The 23,666-nt window shown below is 42.5% G+C and overlaps 1 protein-coding gene across 1 annotated transcript; it reads right to left on the bottom strand.

The window, feature by feature from the left end:
• Positions 1-326: 326 nt before the first annotated feature.
• On the bottom strand, positions 327-23,666 carry LOC147227001 (uncharacterized). The gene is given in 18 exon segments (XM_086159975.1): positions 327-1,045; positions 1,276-1,322; positions 3,535-3,708; positions 3,789-3,962; positions 5,018-5,266; positions 5,268-5,351; positions 5,398-5,571; positions 5,773-5,946; positions 6,061-7,855; positions 8,372-8,600; positions 8,763-8,841; positions 18,808-18,831; positions 20,049-20,222; positions 20,313-20,486; positions 21,496-21,669; positions 21,875-22,128; positions 22,225-22,423; positions 22,538-23,666. Coding segments are annotated over 18 exon segments (5,811 nt in total). The 5' UTR covers positions 23,626-23,666; the 3' UTR covers positions 327-500.

The raw sequence follows: 23,666 nt of genomic DNA, 5'->3' as shown, positions 1-23,666 counted from the left end.
TGATTGATTGATTTATTTCTTAATTCTTGATTTGTTTATTTTTTCATCTTATTTTGGGTAGAAAAATAAAAATGAAGATATTTGAGAGCAGTGGAATGTTTTATCAGGGCTTTTCTTGTGGACAACCTGATGCGTCCTAGCCTCACCCAGACCCTAGCTCCAGCAGCCCCCAGGTAAATTGAGTGACCCCTGGTCTAGAATAAACAATATCATAATCTACTGTATTACTCTATCAAAAAATGAAGGAAAGGAATCCCTGCACAATTACCAAAATCAACAAATCATCAAATAAATATTTTGATATAATGTTACTAGGATGTTGATAGTTTATACTTTCTAAAATGAAAAAAGAAGGAAGCCCTTAATTTTGTCACTTCAGTGATACATACAACACAATATCAGCTAAACTTGACAACCGCATGTGTTCTGGTCGAGATACCGAAAAAGACAGCATTCATACTGAGTGTTGGGACCTAACAGCTGAGTTGCAAGACTGATGTTCAGAGTGAAGACTCTCCCTCCTGCAAACAACATAGAGACACTGAGGAACCAGAACCGACTCTAAACCCAGGATAAAGAGGTTGGGTAAATGTGGTGTGGAAGGTGTGGAGGTGAATCATTTTGTCATGGGAGACGCTGTAGAAGGACAGAATGCCAGCAGGACAGTCTACATACACTGCAACTCTGTTAGAGACAACAGGGGAGGAGATGAATGTTAATGTGTTTTGGTGACGCTTTTGGTAACCACTGGCAGAGCAGAACAGATTCCACGACTGGTCGTTCCATCCAAACCAAATGTCCCTCTGACATCCTTCCCTTCTGATTTCTCTGTAACTCACTGCTACAGCAACACTTCCTCTCCACTCCACCTCCCAGTAACAGCGACCAGTCAAAGTATTTCTACAGGACAGCAGAAACCACTGGTCAAATCTCTCTGGACGATCAGGATTTGGTGGTTGTTCTTCCACGGCTGTCACTGTCCTGTTGTCAGACAGCTTCAGATGTCCGATTTCAGGGTTTAAATCCAGTGTGTTTTCACACCAATCTGATGGAGAATATAAGACAAAAATGAAGATAAATCATTTGGGTCATCTGGCGGATTAATTATCCTTGAAACCCTGAGCTGTGACTCTGTGAAGTTGAATGATGTCCAGGTTGTCAGTCATCTACTGTTCACCCTGATTTGGCCACTTAACACCCCAACTATCAGCTCTGTGTTTCAGTCAGAGCTGATTGTGTTTAATTGTCATGAATCAAGAGAAAATCCACACTTACACTTCCTCACACCAGGTTTTAACCTGTGCTCTCCACCATGGTCCACCCTGGAGGAAGAAACACAAGAATCTCATCACCTGTTTATCAAAACCTGATTTCTCCTTTTGAGTGGCGAAACCTAAATACAGCCACTATTTCAGCTTTGCAAACAAAGGCTTCATATCTGGACCTGCTGATGTGAGGGATCAACACAGCAGTGTGTTTTTATTTAGATCAGATAAGTAAAACTCAAGGATTGGCGCAAATTCTATTCCAGAACCGCATCTCACATGGCTACTGGACTTGAATTTCTTCACTGGAAGATGTTTCACACTTCATCTGAGAGGCTTCTTCAGTTCTAATGACCTGTGGAGAGTTTGCGAATTTAACTGCCAGGGTTTTGGGTGGGTCTAGGTTATGGGGACTTGTTATTTAAATGTATGAGTTGATCAGCACAAAAATCTAAGGAGCATCTAAGGAGGTTCTTATGCTAATGGTGGTGTCATTCGCTGGGACAGAAGAGCAACTTTTCTGTGATAACCTGGATTCAAATGTGAAAAGGTAAAGCTAAACAAAGGAGTGAAACCTGTTGGATCACATGATCTGAGGCTCATGCAGAAGTTACTGGGGTTCTGGTGGTGAATCTTTCCTGGCTGTTCGGAGGGTGCATGATGAGGTGGACGAGTGGTGAAACATCTTTAAGTAAAGAAATTCAAGTCCAGTTGCCACAACAAGAAGATTTTGATAAGAATTCACCATGACCTGGATGACTGAGAACCTCTTCAGACATCCAAAATCAAATATTTCTATATTTATGTTAATTCTTGTTGAAAACTGTTGGTTTATGTTTATGCATCTTCAGTATTTAAGTCAGGCATGCCCAAAGTCCGGCCCCCGGGCCAAATCCGGCCCGAGTCCAAATTTCCACCGGCCCAAAGAGTCCTGTCATGAAATCAATAATATGTGGCCCGCCAGCAGTTTCCCACCGTGAACAATACACAAATACAAAAAAAACACTTTTATATTTCACCAGAAGGTGGCAGTAGACCCGTGGCTGCACTCTCGTTGCATGACCCCTGTGTGAACTTTTCCCCCTGTGCTATACTTTTAGCCCATTTCTAAAATGGCAACTGGAACTAAAAAGAGATAAGTTGACAGAGAGGGCTGCCGTTTCCAGGACAAGTGGAAATCGGAGTATTTTTTCACTGATATACGAAACAACTGTGTCTGCCTAATTTGCCAAGAGACTGTGGCTGTTTTCAAAGAATTCAATATTAAGAGGCACTACCAGATGAAACATGCTAACTATGACAAGCTAACGGCGAACGAATGAGCTGAAAAATTGAAGCAACCGGAAGCTCTTTTGATAGCGCAGCAGTGTTTTTTCACAAGAGCCTTGACTCAAATGAAAATTCTACAAAGTCGAGCTACGAGGTGGCAATGCTGATTGCCAAGCACTGCAAACCGTTTAGTGAGGGTGAATTCATTAAAGACTGTGTGATGAAAATGGTGGAGAAAATTTCTCCTAAGAAAAAGCAGGAGTTTGACCACGTTAGCCTGGGTTGTAGCACTGTGGCACGAAGGATTGAAGAAATGTCATCTAACATCAAGGGACAGTAACAGGCAAAAGGAGTGGAGTTGGACTTTTTTTCATTAGCCAGCGACAAATACACGGATGCATCCAACACCGCTCAGTTACTGATTTTTTTGAGAGGGGTGGACAACAATGAAATGAACGTGGGTGAGGAGCAATCTGACCCTCAGAGCCTTAAGGACCAAACGAGAGGAACAGAATTGTTTGCTTCTGTTTGTTCCACCGTAGATGACATGAAACTACAATGGAATAAAATCACTGGGATTATTCCGGACGGCGCACCTTCCATGGTTGGTGAGCAAAGTGGGCTATCAACGCTAGTCTGTAAAAAGTTAGCGATGAAGGAGGCAAAGCTATAAAACGCCACTGTATTATTCACCAACAGGTTCTATGTGCCAAACATCTGAGATATGATCACGTTATGAAACCGGGGATAAAGGCTATTAATTATATTCGCTCCATTTAACTACCCTGGAAATGCAATCGACAACAGCTTCTCATTTGCAATGTCGACCTAGCTGGAGACAGCAAAGTGATATGGTTACATATTTACATGTGCATTTACAATGGTAATGGTTTGAGGAATGTCATGCTGAATGGTTGCCCCCCTACGTTTTCACCTGACCAAATCTGGCCCACTTTACAAAAAGTCTGGACACCCCTGATTTAAGTTTTTGAATTCTTACATGAGCGTCTCCAGCCTCCAGTGTGGATCCTCCAGTCCAGCAGACAGCAGCTTCACTCCTGAGTCTCCTGGATGGTTGAAGCTCAGGTCCAGCTGTCTCAGATGGGACGGGTTGGAGTTCAGAGCTGAGGCCAGAGAAGAACAACCTTCTTCTGTGATCAGACAACCTGAGAGACTGGAAAGCAGGCATTGAAGAACATCATGTGACTAGAATAACCATAGAAAAATATATAGCAGCACTTTCTGTATACTGACCTGAGGGTCTCCAGGTGACAATGTGGACTCTCCAGTCCAGCAGACAATTGCTTTACACCTGAATCCTGCAGGTCGTTGTTACTCAGATCCAGCTCTGTCAGACTGGAGGACTGAGAGCTGAGAACTGAGGACAGATGTTCACAACTTCCCTTTGACAGGTTACAGTCCATCAACCTGAAGAGATATTTAAATAATTATACCGGACTGTGGAATGTTAGTTTTCTCGTTACTCTTAATAATGGTATTCCTGCACCCACTGCGTTACAATTTGTGCGGAAAAACAAACTGGATTCAGGGCACTGGTGAGACACTTATGATAGTCTATCTAGCGATCTGTTCTGCAGGCACCTGGACCTGAGCAAGATGGGCACATTAAACTACTTTTTTTATATATTTTTTGTCTGAGCTATTCCAGTCTCAGGTCATTGGTGACATGATTATGATAGTCTCTCAAGATATCTGTCAAATTGTTCAGCCAGGACCCAGCCCTGTTTCAGCTACGTTCCTTGGCTAATTCTGTCACATAACTCCATAATTGGTATTTCCAGATGACAGTTTGTGTGAATCTACTCGGGCTTCTGGGACGAGACGAAAGAGGAAGGGAAGAGGGTTCCATCAGCATGAGTTCCCTGAATGTGTCAGTTCTACTGAAAAGATGTTGAGTTGCAGCAGAGGAACCAGTGTATTTAACGTGGCTTTCTTTGATCAATTTTTGTAGCCAGAACATGTTGCTTGATTTTAATGTGCTCTGAGAGAAATGCTGTTTGTACAACAAGTTATTTAGTTTAGTTCGATTCATGCCATAGAAACACAATGCAAACTAGAGGTAAAACTTCACTTATAAGTGCAGATACTTAATTTCACATGAACACGTTCAAGTAATTAGAGACAGTATTTTCATTTGATCCCCTTATAGTAATGCTACTGTGAATATAATAATAATTTGGAGACTTTTTTAAAAAATATGACACTGGCTTATAATCTCATGAAAAACCTTTGTCATGTTAAAAAAAACCTGCAATATTCTGACCTCAGAGTTTTCTATCTATTTTGGCATCCATCATTTGAAAAAAAAATCACTGACCTGACCAGCAAATTCAGTATAACCTATAAATGTTATGGTTGCAAAATTTCAATCAGAAGTGTATATGAAGTTTGAATACAATTCCATTTACCATAATAGTCTTCACAAAGACCTTTTTCAGTTTCTCAAATGGCAATATGTTTACCTGAGAGTTACCAGGACACAATTTGAACTCTGAAGTCCGACACACAGCAGCTTTATCCCTGAATCCTCCAGCTGGTTGTAACTCAGATCCAGGTGTCTCAGACTGGAGGACTGAGAGCTGAGAACTGAAGACAGACGTTCACAACTTCTCTCTGACAGTTTACAGCCACTCAGTCTGAATAAATAGAATAAATGAATAATTATACTTGACATAAAAATAGTCATATGTTGAATTTTACATAGTGCATTGAATCATTTTGAGTAACTTGAAAGTTGAATATAAAGCTATTAATTTGTGACAACATTTTTTAAAAAGTATTTGACACTGGAAAATCCTTATTAAGGATACTTCATGCATTTTTAGACAAATTTTATTCTGACCTGAGAATCTCCAGGTGACAATGTGGACTCTCCAGTCCAGCAGACAACTGCTCTAGACCTGAATCCTGCAGGTCGTTGTTATTCAGATCCAGCTCTGTCAGACTGGAGGACTGAGAGCTGAGAACTGAAGACAGACGTTCACAACTTCTCTCTGACAGTCTACATCCACTCAGTCTGAATAAATACAATAAATGAATGATTATACTTGACATGAAAATTATCAAATATCGAATTTCACGTAGCATATTGAATCACTGAGGAACATAACTTTAATATAAAGCAACAAATTTGTGGCAACTTATTTTAAAAGTATTTGACACTGGAAAATACTAATCAAGAAGAATTTACACATTTTCAGGCAAATTTTATTCTGACCTCAGAGTCTCCAGATGACAATGTGGACTCTCCAGTCCAGCAGACAACTGCTCTAGACCTGAATCCTGCAGGTTGTTGTTACTCAGATCCAAGTGTCTCAGACTGGAGGACTGAGAGCTGAAAACTGAAGACAGACATTCACAACTTCTCCCTGACAGGTTACAGTCACTCAGTCTATGAAAGAATCAACAACAAAAACAAATGCCTTTGATTATTCATATTTGGATTCATTTGGATTTATAAAAAGAAATTGAAATTCCTCACAAACTCAGCATTTCATCCACTTACTGAGATTTACATGAAGCCTTGACCACTGGCAGTAACCTCAGAAGAGCCTCCTCTGAAGCAGAGTATTTCTTCAGATCAAACACGTCCAGATCTTCATCAGATGAGAGTAGGATGAAGACCAGAGCCGACCAATGAGCAGGAGAAAGATGATCTACTGAGAGACATCCTGATCTCAGCTGCTGTTGGATCTGTTCCACGAGTGAATGATCTCTGAGTTCATTCAAACAGTGGAACAGATTGATGGATTTCTCTGGAGACAAGTTGTTTCTGATCTTCTCCTTGATGAATCCAATTGTTTCCTGATTGGTCCCTGAGTGAGGTTCTTTCTGAGTCACCAATCCAAGGAGTTTCTGATTGGTCTTCAGTGAAAGACCAAGGAGGAAACGAAGGAACAAATCCAGGTGTCCATTTGGACTCTGTAATGCCGCCTCCACAGCATTCTGATAGAAGTATGTTTGACTTGAACTCATGTGAAAGACTGTAAACGTCCATGTTTGTTTCTTGGGGAGCAGATTGATACCAGAATTGAAGAAGGTCAGATGGACATGAAGAGCAGCAAGAAACTCTTGAACGCTGAGATGGACAAAGCAGAACACCTTGTCCTGGTAGAGTCCTCTCTCCTCTTTAAAGATCTGTGTGAACACTCCTGAGTACACTGAGGCTGCACTGATATCCAAGTCACACTCTGTCAGGTCTGATTCATAGAAGATCAGGTTGCCTTTCTGCAGCTGCTCAAAAGCCAGTTTTCCTAAAGACAAGATCATCCGTTCGCTCTCTGGATTCCAGTGTGGATCTGTGGCAGGTCCTTGATTCAACTTGGTGTTCATCAGTTTGACCTGAACAACCAGGAAATAGATGTACATCTCAGTCAGGGTCCTGGGCAGCTCTCCTCCCTCTCTGGTCTTCAACACGTCCTCCAGAACTGTGGCAGTGATCCAGCAGAAGACTGGGATGTGACACATGATGTGGACACTTCTGGAGGTCTTGATGTGTTTCATGACTCTTTGGGCCTGCTCTGCATCTCTGAATCTCTTCATAAAGTACTCTTCCTTCTGGAGGTCTGTGAATCCTCTGACCTCTGTCACCATGCCAACACACTGCGGAGGGATTTGATTGGCCGCTGCAGGTCTTGTGGTGATCCAGAGGCGGGCAGAGAGAAGCAGATTCCCCCTGATGAGGTTGGTCAGCAGCACATCCACTGAGGCGGACTCTGTAACATCAGTCAGGATCTTGTTGTTGTTGAAGTCTAGAGGAAGTCGACACTCATCCAGACCGTCTAAGATGAAGACAACCTGATATTCTTCAAAATGGCAGATTCCTGCTTCTTTGGTTTCAGTGAAGAAGAGATGAACAAGTTCCACCAAGCTGTACTTTGTCCCTTTCAGCACATTCAGCTCTCTGAAGGTGAATGGAAACAGGAACTGTATGTCCTGGTTGGCTTTGTCTTCAGCCCAGTCCAGAGTGAACTTCTGTGTTAGGACTGTTTTCCCAATACCAGCCACTCCCTTTGTCAGCACTGTTCTGATTGGTCCATATCTTACTGGTAAGCCTTTAAAAAGGTCTTCTCGTCTGATGGTTGTTTCTGGTCTGGTTGACTTCCTGGATGCTGCTTCAATCTGTCTGACCTCATGTTCATCGTTGACCCCTGCAGCCCCTCCCTCTGTCACGTAGAGCTCTGTGAAGATGTCATTGAGAAGAGTTGGCTTTCCTGCTCTGGTGATCCCCTCGAAGATACACTGAAAGTTCTTCTGCAGTCTACACTTCAGCTCATGTTGACACTCAGCAGCACGAGTTCCTGGAGAAGAAAGAGTCATTGTGGTGATTTTCTGTCATTCAGGTCTTGGAAACTTCTTGTCACATAAGGAAAACTGAACTGGTGTGAAGCTCTGGGCCTAGGAGATGACCTGGAGATGTTTGAAAGGCCAAAAGATAAAGCTGAACGTGTGAAAGAAGCTGATAAATACTTTATAGACAAGCAGAAACTCAACCTTTCCAGGAGGTGGATAAATGGACATTAAGATGACTTCATCTTGGATGAAGCATCTCAGATGAAACCATGATGAACAACAAACTGGAACTGATCAGAACCAAATAAAACAGGTCCAGTGTCACAAGATCAGGTTTGGATACTGATAATAAACTGCGTTATTAGTCACTGATTTTTTTCTCTCATATTCTAAAAAAAAGTGGACCAGTTTTTCTGATGAGAGCTGAAGCATCCCCAGGTGACCTGAAGCCAGTCCAGATGTCTCCAGGTTTCAGAGACAATCTAAATACTTGAAATGGAGATGAGGTGAATCTCCAGTCTTACTGCTCTGCAGACGATCAGCCAGCTCCTCCTCCTTCATTCTCCTCAGGAGGTGCAGTGTGATCTTCAGAAAGGCCTCCCTGCTGCTCTTCCTCTTCTCTTCATCTTCACCCACCAGCACCTCGTCGTCCTCAGTCTGACTCCAGTAGCTCTCTGGGTAATCTGTAGTCAGGAGCCTCTCGACTGTCTTCATCTCCTTCCTCACGAAGCTGATCATGTTCTCCTCCAGCAGCTGGAACAGGGTTGAAGGTCAACATGAGCAGTAGAAACACCATCAGATCTTTACGGTCCACTGAAAACCCTTGGGGTCTACAGAGTACAGCACTGACACTGTTGGGACCAGAAGGTCACTTGAGTAGCTCTGCTTGACAGTGGTGTTTGTATATTTACATACCATAAGTACAGAGTCCAGGTGTGTTTGATGCTGCTGGACAGACGGACCACTGTAAACATCTGACCTCAGCTGATCATCTCTGAGGGGAAAAGATGGAGACCACGAATTAGACTCTCACAGTGTTAAAGGAAGTGTGTTCTTAGAACAATGAATCCGGGTTAAATGGTGTTCTCATTTCCATTTAATTTTTTTTTTTATTGTAAAAGGCCTGTCCTAGATTATTTATCAAACATGGTATTGTGTTAAAATCTTGTCATATTAACTGGACTTTGCTATTTTGAAGACTTCTCCCCTCATCCGATTTCCCAGCATTTTTCTCAGTTTCATGTTCTCAGCAAAATCTTATTTTATTTCCTTTCTTGGTTTCTCGCCTTCTTTTTGGGGTCTGAACCTTGGTGGATTAGACTTTTTATATTCTAATGGACTCCCTGAGCCTGGGACTTAATGTCACAGTCTTTGTGCTACAAAATTGTCTTAAACCCCTTTGGTAGATCATCTAGAGCCAGCATTTCTGGACCAAATCTTTTATTCCATCTCCGACCAGGTATCTTTGATTCTAAACTCTCTTATAGAACTTGACAATAACTGAGAGGAACCAGTCAGTCTGAACTAAACAGAGAAAAACCAGCATTAAAATTATATCCTCAAATATAAAGGTAAGGGTATGTACAGCCCTGGCTGAATAAGAACATCATAATTGATAAACCACAAAATGGTGTAACCAAATTAAATTAGCAAGAAAATTTGAAAAATTACTATCTTATATCCTGCATACCATCCAAACATCACTCTACATGTAGAGTCAGGAAAAGAGTAATAGCCATTTCCCAAATTGTCCCAAACATAAAACTCATGTTGGTTTAACACCTCACTGTCTATTTGTCACAAATTTAACTTCTTCTACATCCTGATAGAATCACTCCATCAGTAAATGCAATAAATGTATCTGACCACTGAAAGCTTAAACACTTTAACAAATTTGAAACATTCTTTGTGGCCGAAAATAACTGATCTTTCCACAGAATGTAACATCACTCTCTGGACATCAGGAGGCGCCAGGTGACGAAAAGGGAAGGACCTGTCCTGTAAAGTATGTCATATTTTCTACACGGATCCATCGGATGAAATGCGAACTGGTCAGAAACTGAGAATTTGTATTTGAAATTGAAAATTGCAACATGAGTGATAAACAGTCATAAGATCATGAGAGAGTTAGTAATATACATATCATAGAATATAGAACAAAACATAGAGGGCAGTTTGTCTGGAGGTCGAGCAATTTAGGTTTTTAAATCTGACCTCTGATCAGTGGAACGTCCACCTTTGAAGTCTATTGGCTGCTCCATCGAACAGTCACTTCTGAGGGACACACAGCTGGGTCCAGGTCCAGATCCAGGTCCAGGTCCAGATCCAGATCCAGATCCAGATCCAGGTCCAGGTCCGGGTTTGAGCTGCTGCTTGGGGCTTCAGCACGACCAGATTCAGAGGATGAATAATGACGGTAGAGTGATTTTTGCTCATTCAAGCTCAGTCATCATAATTTATCAAAGTGATTTGAAAACCTGCCTTGAAATATCAGGATAAAATTCACTCAAACTTAGAATATTATTCTAAATTAGCATAATATCAGGATCAAACATAGAAGGTTGTTTGTCTGGAGTGCGTTTTTTAAATCTGACCTTTGATCAGTGGAACGTCCACCTTTGAAGTTTATTAGCCGGCCTATCGAACGATCACTTCTGAGGGACAAACAACTGGGTCCAGATCCGGGTCCAGGTCCAGGTCTGAGCTGCTGCTCAGGACTTCAACACACAGAAGTGAGAGGGTGAATAATGATGAGCTCTGACATGGAGATCAGTCACAGACAGTTGGAGATCATCCTCTCACCTCTGAGCTTCAGTCTGGACATCATCGTCTCCATGCAGAACGATATTAAATGCAGGGACTCCCCCCTCTCTGTCCTCACATTCATTCATGGCAGCCTGCACCTTCACACACTCACACACACACACACACACACACACACACACACACACATTATTGTATTTGTTGTTGCACTTTTTCATCTGTTATCTTCTGTCTCGTTTTCTTCCTCTCCTCACTTCCTGTTTTATTTTGATAGTTCAGGAACGTCATCCTCCATCAATCCCGTCAAAACAAACTTCATGTGGGTGAATGAATGCTGTGGCACAAGTTCTGGCACTTCCTGGATTCATATTTTGATTTTATCAAACCGGCACCTCCACTGATACAAGTAGAATATTTACGAGGCTGTGTGGCTCAGAGGGGTTTGAGCAGTCGTCCTTGGACCTGAACATTCCTGGTTCGATTCCCGGTTCCTCCTAGCCTGTCAAAGTGTTGTTGAGCTACACACTGAACCCCCAACTGCTCCCTGGTGTTGTTCCTCGTGTGATCGAAAGAACTGAATGTGGCAATAAAGGCAACTCTTCTTCTATACTTTAGTAGGTGCAGATTTTAATTCGTCTTCATGTTTGAAATATCTTTTTTTGTTTCTGTAAGAAATGGCTGATTCATCAGCCAGATACAATAACTGGGTTTTAAAAACCACACAAAGCACCAAAACACATCGTGTAAGTCATATCACTTCCACAATTTCTTTCATAATCTCAGTATTAAACTAAAAACACTTAGAAAGAACCCTTGACAAGCTGCAGTTTACAAAGACGTTTAAAGAAATAAACAGACTATTTTAAAACAACGTTTCCTGTGAAGAACCAGGACGTCCCCCAGAGTCCGAAGATCAAAAATCATAAAATGTGATCCAAGTGATCAAGTTCTGACATTTTGCAGATTTCTCTGCCAGGATTCTCACCCGCTGAACTCCCTCCGGGTCGACTTGCAGAAACTTCTCTGTCATGTCGAGACCAAATGCTGCTCTCTCTCCCTTGCGGTCCTGCTGTCTCCTGGAGTCTTCTTGGAATGAAGTCATAACTTCAAATCCTGCAGTGTTTGGTATCTAGATTTTCATGTGATTCCTGAGTGACGTGAAAACCAGTCGAACCGGATTCCGATTTTTCTCTCATAGTTATTCCCTTTCCTCTGGACCAGAGGCAGACAGCCTTTGACATGTCCTGGTCAAAGACGGTTGACAATGCTGGCTTACTTCTATGCTTGATATCTGGTGTGAAGTTATTGTAACCTGTGGGTTCAATGAGTGGTGGTTGGACTGATCTCAAGTTGGGGCGACAACAGGATGGAGGCAGATTTCTTCAGCATCACTTCAGCTTAAAGTCCACGCTTCCATGGCTTAACAACAGCCTCTGTACTTCTTTGTCACCTTGGTTTCATGACCATGTGAGAGAAAAAATGGGGTGTAACTGATACAAGAATGTATGCTGGTGTAAAAAGCCAAGTGACCTGACAAATAGAGTCATCGTGTTCTGTCAAGTTACCCTATGTTAAGATAAGAAGTATTTTATTCATCCCCGTCGGGGAAAGTCTTTTGTCACAGAAGAATGATCATTATAGTGTCAATAAGTATGAATATAAATATAGCAAAAGACATCGACAAATACATAGATGGCCGAGTGAAGTCTGATGGCCGTGGACCCAAAGGAGCATCTAAAGCTTTCAGTTCTGCACTGGGGTGGGATGAGCCATTGGCTTAATGAGCTGCCCATCAGCCACAGCTTGTCATGCAGGGGGTGGGAAGGATTGTCCAGGATAGCTCCCAGTTTGTCCTTCACCCTCCCCACTGCCAGAAGATGGTCCAGGTACGGTCCCATCACCTAGCGGGCTTCCCTCACTATCTTGTACAGACTTGTAAAGACTTGTATAGCACACTACAGCGAAGCAGAGTGAACTGGCTACCATAGACTGGTAGAAGGTCTTGAGGAACCCTCTACAGACGCCAAATGACCTCAGTCTCCTCAGGGAGAACATCCTGCCCTGACCCTTTCTGTAGAGTGCATCTGTGTTGTGTGTCCAGTCCAGTTAGGGTCCATTGTTAACGTGGACCCCACGGTACTTCTAGGAGTTCACTATCTCCACCTCTTCACCCTGGATGATGATCAGTACCTGTCTCCTTAGATTCTTCCTGAAGTCCACAACAGCCTCCTTGGTCTTGGATATGATGCAGCAGGATGCAGCAGGTTACCCAGGAAGGTAACCTCCTGGCACAGCAACTTGCACTTATCAGGATGCCGATGTATTATATTGTACAAGCCAAATTGTTTGTGTAGGTTTTCTATATCAAAAATACCGGTCTATACAAAATACCGGTTTGGTATTTTGGTACCTCCTTGATCTTGGAGATGTTGAGGAGGAGGTGGTTCTGGTTACTCCACTCATCAAAACTCACGATTAGTCATCTGTACTCCTCCTCATCGTCATCGTTGATGCATCAAACAATGGAAGAGTCATCGGAGAACTTCTGAAGGCGTCAGGAAGTGGAGTTGTACCAGAAGTCGGAGGTGAAGAGGGTGAGGAGGAATGGAGACAGGATGGTACCTTGGGGCACTCCTGTGCTGCACACCACGGCCTTGGAAACACAGCCATCCACCCTGACATACTGTGGCCGTCCTGTGAGGTAGTCCAGGATCCAGGCCAGGATCCAGGCAGTGATGTCAGTGTGAGGTTGAATACTCAGAAGTTTGTCCTTAAGGAGGGTGGGTGGATGCTATTGAAGGCGCTGGAGAAATCAAAGAAAGTGAAGAAAGTCTCACAGTGTATCCTCCACACCCATGAGCTGTCTGAACGCAAACTACAGAGGGTCCAGGGAAGCAGACAGCCAGTCTGTCAGGTGCTGGAGTACAAGCCTCTTGAATGACTTCATGACATGTGACGTTTGCAGTTATCGGATAATTTAAATATATAAAAAAAACTTGTTTTCTTTTTTCCCCATTATTATTATATGCCATTTATATACATATATGTTTATATACATATATCGTATTTTTCGCACTATAAGGCGCATTTAAAATCCTTAAATTTTCTCAAAAATCGGCTGTGCGCCTCTTTTGCAAATTCTTGTTGTGCTTACTGACCTGACCAATTTTATGTGGTACACTGCGCTCAAACACCCGTCAAAATGTTTTTGTGCGACTTTGGTAAGTGATGAAGTTGTCAGCTTGATTGATTGTCGGACCATTCCCACCTGACAGGGCTCTTTAACCCATTAAAGTCTGTCCTTGGTTGAATATAGATTGCAACGTCAGACAATGTTGGACAACTAATTATGTAGAGCATGAAGACAACGTTGTTCCAACTTCACATTCACTTCAGGCATCCGCTATCACGGGCATCTAATACGCATCTTAGAATGCACACACACACAAGATTGAGAGTGAGAGAGACGATGCGTGCGTGTGGAACTGTGTGTGTGTTTCTGTTCATAGCGCCTGCTAAACAGAGAGCATCCTGATTGGTTTACTCAGAAAAATGAGCAAATAAACTTTCAGTGAGGACGGGCTTTTATTTATTTTCTCGGGGAACAAAGTTGTCAGTTTAGTCAGTGTAGCCTGCAAGATGGCAGAGGCAGCGTGCTCCAAAAACCAAAAATATAAAACCCACTACACCTCCCATTACACAAACCCATAAGGATGAAAAATAATGACAGTGTGGCGTGGTGTACTGTTTGCAACCTGATGTCTTGTAAAATCAACAAATTAATTCACACTGTCATTGAAGTGTCAGGGAAGTTGCTCAAGTCTGCAGAGCAAGCAGCATTTGTATTTGTTTTATTTATAAGAAACCTTTGTTGTGTGCATGTATATGTGTGTGTGGGGGGGCGGCTGCACAAGATCTCCACGAAATGAGTTTTTGCAGGTTGGGTTGTTTGGAGATGAATGAAGTTCGACTAAAGTGACTGTTTTGTGTCACTTTCTATACCGTATGTTTTGTCATGCGCCTTGTAACTTGGTGCGCCTTATGAATGAAAATAGACCGGTTCATTGATATTGTGCCTCGTGGTCTGCAAAATACGGTAAAGGTTTGCACAGACAATACTCTTGAATATTGTCTGTGGAGGTTGTCAATCATCCAAGTCATGGTTAATTCTTGTCAAAATTTTAAATTTCGTCTTCAGACGTCTTCAAAGGAAAAAAAACATCTTGTTCATCCATTTACCACAAAGATGTTTTTGACAAGAGCTCTTAAATGTTTGTTTTTTTTTTAAATCAGGGAAATACACCCTGATGACCGAATAATTGGAAAAATTATTGAGAACGCACTAGATTACCCAACAAGCTGTAATAGATGATGTAAAACAGAAAATAATTAATAAAAATTTGCCAACAAAGTATCCAAACACCAGCAAAAACTGACTTGAGTTTTTGAGTTTTGATGAGTTATTTGTTTTATCTGTGGTGACAGTTCACTGTTACTGATAGAAGAGAATTGTGGGACAATTATGCAAGTGGAATCTGTGGAAGTTGGATTTGCCCTCCCTGCCCTCTGTGTGGATGAGTGTAGGAAGACCTGAGTGAATCACACTGAAAGACCGGATTTGCTCAGTTCTTCTGACATCTGCTGGTCATATTGTGTCATTACAACAGAGACAATTCAAAGACCAGTTGAGCAGCTCATTTGACTGAAACACAATTAAATGAGACAGATAAACAACCCACCTTCCAGTTCCACACAAACCAGTGATGGTGAACCAGCCTGAAAAAGTCCATCTTGGTGGACAAAAAAACGCATGACTGCTGTGGCAACCGGAGAATTGTAGAGTCGCTGAGAGGCCCAGATGGGTCTTGTAAATTGAAGGATGCGCTGCCAAAATATTTGCTCAGATTGAAGATGTCGATTTTGTAGATTTATTGCAAAAAAAAGGAAAAACTCAAGATGACGTGCAGAATACAATATCAATGTTAATTGCAGCGATCAGAACTTATAACTTGCGGTCAACAAATGTATGACCCACTCTCCTGTCTTCCCTCCCAGACAGCAGGTGAAACAGGTTTATATAATCAAGAGGAGCAGAGCGCATCATCAGCACAAATCAGTTTATCAAAATAAAATGTAACTAAGACAAAACAGTAATAAAAACAAGAATACAATAATCAATATCAGTTCATTATTATCATTATCCATAGATCAGTTCATTGCTCTGACAACAGCCATAGTGGTGGATGCGGCGATCCCAAGTGACAGCAACATCAGGAAGAAAAGAAAACAAAACGCTGGAGAAATTGTATGTTTGAATGTTGCTCACAATGCTGCCATTCCTGAAAAGACTGGATATGCCTCACTGGAAAAGGGAAGTTGGTAAATAATGAGGAAAACAGCCAAAACATTCATTTTGTTGTGTATTTTCTCTTTCAGATACACCTTACGGTTTTTCTTCGTTTGATCTCTGCTCTTGTGATGTTAAACCTCATGGCAGCACTTTGCTGCTCCAGCAGGAATGTCTACAGGTACCTCCATGACAACGGTCAGAAGATCTTTGGAGGATCTCAGTAATGAACTTGATTTCTTCTCAGTGGGGAGTTTTAATTACATAACTGCTCATAAGTTATGTACATAAATTATAAGATATAAGTACATGAGTTGGGGATTGGTCCAAGTTGAGATGGCTTTTTTTTGTTTCATAGCAACATAACAAGCCATCTCAACTGAGACCGTAAACAATATCGTGCATCATTATGTTACATCATACAATGAAATTATACTTATTGTGGAGTACAATACAATTCAACAATATATGTGCTATTTACTCTTTTGTAACATAACAGAAAATGACCCATGTGCCGTGGGTCTTAAAGAAATGCAATTTAAATGTATGTGTGAAACATACGGCAGTATTGACAATAAAATTGACTTTGATAGAGTGCTATAGTGGTCTAGAATAAACAATATCATAAACTACTGTTTTACTATCAAAAAATGAAGGATAGGAATCCCTGCAGGACTACCAAAATCAACACATCATCAAATAAATATTTTGATATAATGTTACCAGGATGTTGGACGGAGGGTGGTGGTTGCAATATGGCTAGGGAACTTAAGCTGTTTTCCAAGGTCCACTAGCAGCTGCCAGTCTCTTGCAGATGTCAGGGTGCCTGCTGTTGTTCTTTGGCAGTGGCCGCCTGCTCCCCAGCCCTGACAAAGCCAATGGAGTTCTTGGCAGGGCGGAACTGCTTTGCCCAAACCAACCCTGTGCTGAGTGCCTCAGCGATGGTCTTCAGGACTTGGTCATGCCTCCATCGGTAGCGCCCTTCTCCTAATGCTGTGGTGCAGCAGCTTAAGACGTGTTCTAAGGTGCCTCTCTTAGAACACAATGGGCAGGCTGGCGACTCCGCTAAGCCCCAAGTACGCAGGTTCGATGGACTGGGCAGCACATCATACACTGCCTGGACAAGAAATTTGATGCGATGGGGCTCAGCTTTCCAGATCTCTGTCCAGGTAACTTTCCTCTCAAGTGCATTTTCCCATCTTGTCCAGGCTCCCTGCTGTCTCATGCCCACCGCCTTGCACGATCTTGATTCCTCCACAGCTGCTCTCACCTCCTCTTGGACCAGGCGCCTCCTCTCCTTCCCCCTGGTGTTCATTTGGGGGGTTGGGAAGGAACCTAGGCCAGCTCGGCCCCGTGTGACGACTCCCACCAGAGTCCTATGGCGCAGCCTAGCTTCAGCTGTTTGTACAGCCTCTTCTGCCTTCCACTTCCTGCCTGTCCTTACCTGGATTCCCGCATTAGCCACCTTTGGATCGCTGGAATCCCTGTACAGCACCACCTCTCTGGCTCTGGCTACCTTGAACTCCTCCTCCAAGGACTTGAAGGGCAGCTGCAGTTTGTTGTTGCGCCCATAGAGAGCAATGCTGCTCAGGGTCTTTGGTAACCCCAGCCATCTCCGGAGGTGGCTACTGACTTTCCCCTCCAGGGTTTCTACTGTGGAGAGTGGGACGGCATAGATGAGGAGCGGCCAGAGGATCCTGGGGAGGATGCCGTGCTGGTAGACCCAAGCCTTGAATTTTCCAGGTAGACCGGACTTGTCCACAGACTTCAACCAGACATCCAACTCAACGCAAGCTGTCTTTATGGATGCTGCATCTTTGAGAGAGCTATCAAACATCTTGCCCAGACTCTTGACTGGCCTCTCTGATATTGTAGGGATAGCTGCACCTGCGATGTTGAAGCGGAACTTGTCTTCTACCTTCCCCTTCCTGAGCACCATCAACCTAGATTTGGCAGGTTTGAAGCTCATCCGGGCCCACACCATCATCTTCTCCAGCCCCTTCAGAATCCACCGACATAGATTTCATTACATTACAATCATTTGGCAGATGCTTTTATCCAAAGCAACTTACCAAAAGTGCAATTCTCCCTCCTGCAAACAACATAGAGACACTGAGGAACCAGAACCGACTCTAAACCCAGGATAAAGAGGTTGGGTAAATGTGGTGTAGAAGGTGTGGAGGTGAATCAGTTTGTCAGAAGAGACGCTGTAGAAGGACAGAATGCCAGCAGGACAGTCTACATACACTGCAACTCTGTTAGAGACAACAGGGGAGGAGATGAATGTTAGTGTGTTTCTGTGACGGACTTGGTAACCACTGGCAGAGCAGAACAGATTCCACGACTGGTCGTTCCATCCAAACCAAATGTCCCTCTGACATCCTTCCCTTCTGATTTCTCTGTAACTCACTGCTACAGCAACACTTCCTCTCCACTCCACCTCCCAGTAACAGCGACCAGTCAAACTATTTCTACACGGCAGCAGAAACCACTGGTCAAATCTCTCTGGATGATCAGCATATAGCGGTTCTACAGCTGCAACTGTCCTGTTGTCACACAGCTTGAGATGTCTGATTCCAGGGTTTAAATCCAGTGTGTGTTCACACCAATCTGATGGAGAAAATAAGACAAAAATGAAAATAAATCATTTGTGTCATCAGATGGATTAATTTTCCTTGAAACCCTGAGATGTGACTCTGTAAAGACTCATGATGTCCCATTTCAGTCCTGATTTAACAACCACTAAACACCTCAACTATCAGCTCTGTGTTTCAGTCAAAGCTGATTGTGTTTAATTGTCATGAATCAAGAGAAAATCCACACTTACACTTCCTCAGTCCAGGTTTTAACCTGTGCTCTCCACCATGGTCCACCCTGGAGGAAGAAACACAAGAATCTCATCTCCTGTTTTTCAAAACCTGATTTCTCCTTTTGAGCGGTGAAACCTAAATGCAGCCACTATTTCCGCTTTGCAAACAAAGGCTTCATATCTGGATCTGCTGATGTGAGGGATCAACACAGCAGTGTGTTTTTATTTAGATCAGGTAAGTAAAACTCAAGGATTGGGGGCAAATTCTATTCCAGAACCGCATCTCACATGGCTACTGGACTTGAATTTCTTCACTTGAAGATGTTTCACACTTCATCTGAGAGGCTTCTTCAGTTCTAATGACCTGTGGAGAGTTTGCAAATTTAACTGCCACGGTTTTGGGCGGGTCCAGGTTATGGTGGCTTGTTATTTAAATGTATGAGGAGATCGGCAGAAACTCCGAAACTTGGTCGAAGGGTGTTCTATGCTAACGTGGCTGCCGTTCGTTGGGACACAAGAGCAACTTTTCTTGGATTACCTGGATTGGAGTGTGAAAAGGTAAAGTTAAAGGAGTGAAACCTGTTGGAACACATGAACTGAGGCTCATGCAGAAGTTACTGAAGTTCTGGTGGTGAATCTTTCCTGGCTGTTCGGAGGGTGCATGATGAGGTGGACGAGTGGTGACACATCTTAAAGTAAAGAAATTCAAGTCCAGTTGCCACAACAAGAAGATTTTGATAAGAATTCACCATGACCTGGATGACTGAGAACCTCTCAGACATCTGAAATCAAATATTTCTATATTTATGTTAATTCTTGTTGAAAACTGTGGTTTTATGTTTATGCATCTGCAGTATTTAAGTCAGGCATGCCCAAAGTCCGGCCCGAGTCCAAGTTTCCACCGGCCCGAAGACTCCTGTCATGAAGTCAATAGTACATGGCCTTTTTTTCGTTACCCTGTGACAAATACACAGATGCATCCGACACCGCTCAGTTACTGACTTTTTTGAGAGGGGTGGACAATGAAATGAACGTGTGGTAAGAGCTTAAGGACCAAACGAGAGGAACAGATTTGTTTGCTTCTGTTTGTTCCACCGTAGATGACATGAAACTACAATGGAATAAATTCATTTGGATTATTCCGGCCATTGTGAATTTACAATGGTAATGGTTTGAGGAATGTCATGCTGAATGGTTGGCCACCCTACGTTTTCACCTGACCAAATCTGGCCCACTTTACAAAAAGTCTGGACACCCCTGATTTAAGTTCTTGAATTCTTACATGAGCGTCTCCAGCTTCCAGTGTGGATCCTCCAGTCCAGCAGACAGCAGCTTCACTCCTGAGTCTCCCGGATGGTTGAAGCTCAGGTCCAGCTGTCTCAGATGGGACGGGTTGGAGTTCAGAGCTGAGGCCAGAGAAGAACAACCTTCTTCTGTGATCAGACAACCTGAGAGACTGGAAAGGAGGCATTGAAGAACATCATGTGACTAGAATAACCATAGAAAAATATAAAGCAGTCTTAAGATCAAACAGATGTTTACTGACCTGAGGGATTCCAGTTGACAATGTGGACTCTCCAGTCCAGCAGACAATTGCTTTACACCTGAATCCTGCAGGTCGTTGTTACTCAGATCCAGGTGTCTCAGACTGGAGGACTGAGAGCTGAGAACTGAGGACAGATGTTCACAACTTCCCTTTGACAGGTTACAGCCCATCAACCTGAAGAGATATTTAAATAATTATACCAGACTGTGGAATGTTAGTTTTCTTGTTTCTTTTAATTATGGTTTTCCTGAACCCATTGTGTTACATTTTGTGTCGACAAACATGAACTAGATTCAGGGCACTGGTGAGACAATTATGATAGTCTATCTAGCGATCTGTTCTACAGGGACCTGGACCTGAGCAGGATGGGTGCATTTAACTACCTTTTGGTTATATTTTGTGTCTGAAATATTCCAGTCTCAGGTCATTGGTTACATGATTATGATAGTCTATCAAGATATCTATCAAATTGTTCAGCCAGGACCCAGCCCTGGTTCAGCCACGTTCCTTGGTTAATCTTGTCAAATAACTCCATAGTTGGTATTTCCAGATGACAGTTTGTGTGAATCTACTCGGGCTTCTGGGACGAGACGAAAGAGGAAGGGAAGAGGGTTCCATCAGCATGAGTTCCCTGAATGTGTCAGTTCTACTGAAAAGATGTTGAGTTGCAGCAGTGGAACCTGTGTATTTAACATAGCTTTCTTTGTTCAATTTTTGAAACCAGAACATTTTGCTTGATTCTAATGTGCTCTGAGAGAAATGCTGTTTGTACAACAAGTTATTTAGTAACATTAGATTCATGCCAGCGAACCACCAACAAAACCTTTCAAGAAATTAGAGACAGCATTTTCATTTCATCGCCTTATAGTAGTGTTACTTTGAATATAATTATAATTTGGAGACTTTTTAAAAAATATGACACTGGCTAATAATCTCATGAAAAATCTTTGTCAAAAAAAAAAAACGCTGTATTCTGACCTCAGAGTTTTCTATTTTTTTTGGCATCCATAATTTGAAAAAAAAAAAAAAAATCACTGATCCTGACCAGCAAATTCATTATAACCTGTAATGGTACGGTTGTAATTTTAGATCAGAAGTGTATATGAAGTTTGAATACAATTCCATTTACCATAATAGTCTTCACAAAGACCTTTTTCAGTTTCTCAAATGGCAATATGTTTACCTGAGAGTTACCAGGTGACAATTTGGACTCTTCAGTCCGGCACACAGCAGCTTTATCCCTGAATCCTCCAGCCGGTTGTTACTCAGATCCAGGTGTCTCAGACTGGAGGACTGAGAGCTGAGAACTGAAGACAGACGTTCACAACTTCTCGCTGACAGGTTACAGCCACTCAGTCTGAATAAGTACAATAAATGAAGAATTATACTTGACATAAAAATAGTCAAATATTGAATTTTACATAGCGCATTGAATCATTTTGAGTAACTTGAAAGTTGAATGTAAAGCTATAAATTTGTGACAACATTTTTTAAAAAGTATTTGACACTGGAAAATCCTTATTAAGAATACGTTATACATTTTTTGACAATTTTATTCTGACCTGAGAATCTCCAGATCACAATGTGGACTCTCCAGTCCAGCAGACAACTGCTCTAGACCTGAATCCTGCAGGTTATTGTTACTCAGATCCAGGTGTCTCAGACTGGAGGACTGAGAGCTGAGAACTGAAGAAAGACGTTCACAACTTCTCTCTGACAGTCTACAGCCACTCAGTCTGAATAAATGCAATAAATGAATGATTATACTTGACATTAAAAAAATCAAATATCGAATTTCACGTAGCATATTGAATCACTGAGTAACATAACTTGAATATAAAGCAACAAATTGAGGCAACTTATTTTAAAAAGTATTTGAAACTGGAAAATCCTCATCATGAAGAATTTATACATTTTCAGACAAATTTTATTCTGACCTGAGAGTCTCCAGGTGACAATGTGGACTCTTCAGTCCAGCAGACAAAATCCATAACCCTGAATCCTCCAGCTGGTTGTTACTCAGATCCAGGTGTCTCAGACTGGAGGACTGAGAGCTGAGAACTGAAGACAGACGTTCACAACTTCTCCCTGACAGGTTACAGCCACTCAGTCTATGAATTAATCAACAACAAAAACAAATGCCTTTGATTATTCATATTTGGATTCATCTGGCTTTATAAAAGGAAATTGAAATTCCTCACAAACTCAGCATTTCATCCACTTACTGAGATTTATATGAAGCCTCGACCACTGGCATGAACCTCAGAAGAGCCTCCTCTGAAGCAGAGTATTTCTTCAGATCAAACACGTCCAGATCTTCATCAGATGAGAGTAGGATGAAGACCAGAGCCGACCAGTGAGCAGGAGAAAGATGATCTTCTGAGAGACATCCTGATCTCAGCTGCTGTTGGATCTGTTCCACGAGTGAATGATCTCTGAGTTCATTCAAACAGTGGAACAGATTGATGTTTTTCTCTGGAGACAAGTTGTCACTGATCTTCTCCTTGATGAATCCAATCATTTCCTGATAGGTCCCTGAGTGAGGTCCTTCCTGAGTCACCAATCCAAGGAGTTTCTGATTGGTCTTCAGTGAAAGACCAAGGAGGAAACGAAGGAACAAATCCAGGTGTCCATTTGGACTCTGTAATGCCTCCTCCACAGCATTCTGATAGAAGTCTGTTTGAGTTGAACTCTCGTAAAAGACATGAGACGTCCATGTTTGTTTCTTAGGGAGCAGATTGACACCAGAATTGAAGAAGGTCTGATGGACATGAAGAGCAGCAAGAAACTCTTGAACGCTGAGATGGACAAAGCAGAACACCTTGTCCTGGTAGAGTCCTCTCTCCTCTCTAAAGATCTGTGTGAACACTCCTGAGTACACTGAGGCTGCACTGATATTCAAGTCACACTCTGTCAGGTCTGATTCATAGAAGATCAGGTTGCCTTTCTGCAGCTGCTCAAAAGCCAGTTTTCCTAAAGACAAGATCATCTGTTTGCTCTCTGGATTCCAGTGTGGATCTGTAGCAGGTCCTTGATTCAACTTGGTGTTCATCAGTTTGACCTGAACAACCAGGAAATAGATGTACATCTCAGTCAGGGTCCTGGGCAGCTCTCCTCCCTCTCTGGTCTTCAACACGTCCTCCAGAACTGTGGCAGTGATCCAGCAGAAGACTGGGATGTGGCACATGATGTGGACACTTCTGGAGGTCTTGATGTGTTTCATGACTCTTTGGGCCTGCTCTGCATCTCTGAATCTCTTCCTGAAGTACTCTTCCTTCTGGAGGTCTGTGAATCCTCTGACCTCTGTCACCATGCCAACACACTGCGGAGGGATTTGATTGGCCGCTGCAGGTC

Source organism: Fistularia commersonii, chromosome 14 (assembly GCF_037954325.1).
Source record: "Fistularia commersonii isolate RoL2024-O1a breed Wild chromosome 14, RoL_Fcom_v1.0, whole genome shotgun sequence".
NCBI lineage: Eukaryota > Metazoa > Chordata > Actinopteri > Syngnathiformes > Fistulariidae > Fistularia > Fistularia commersonii.
This window is presented reverse-complemented; position numbering and strand designations above follow the sequence as displayed.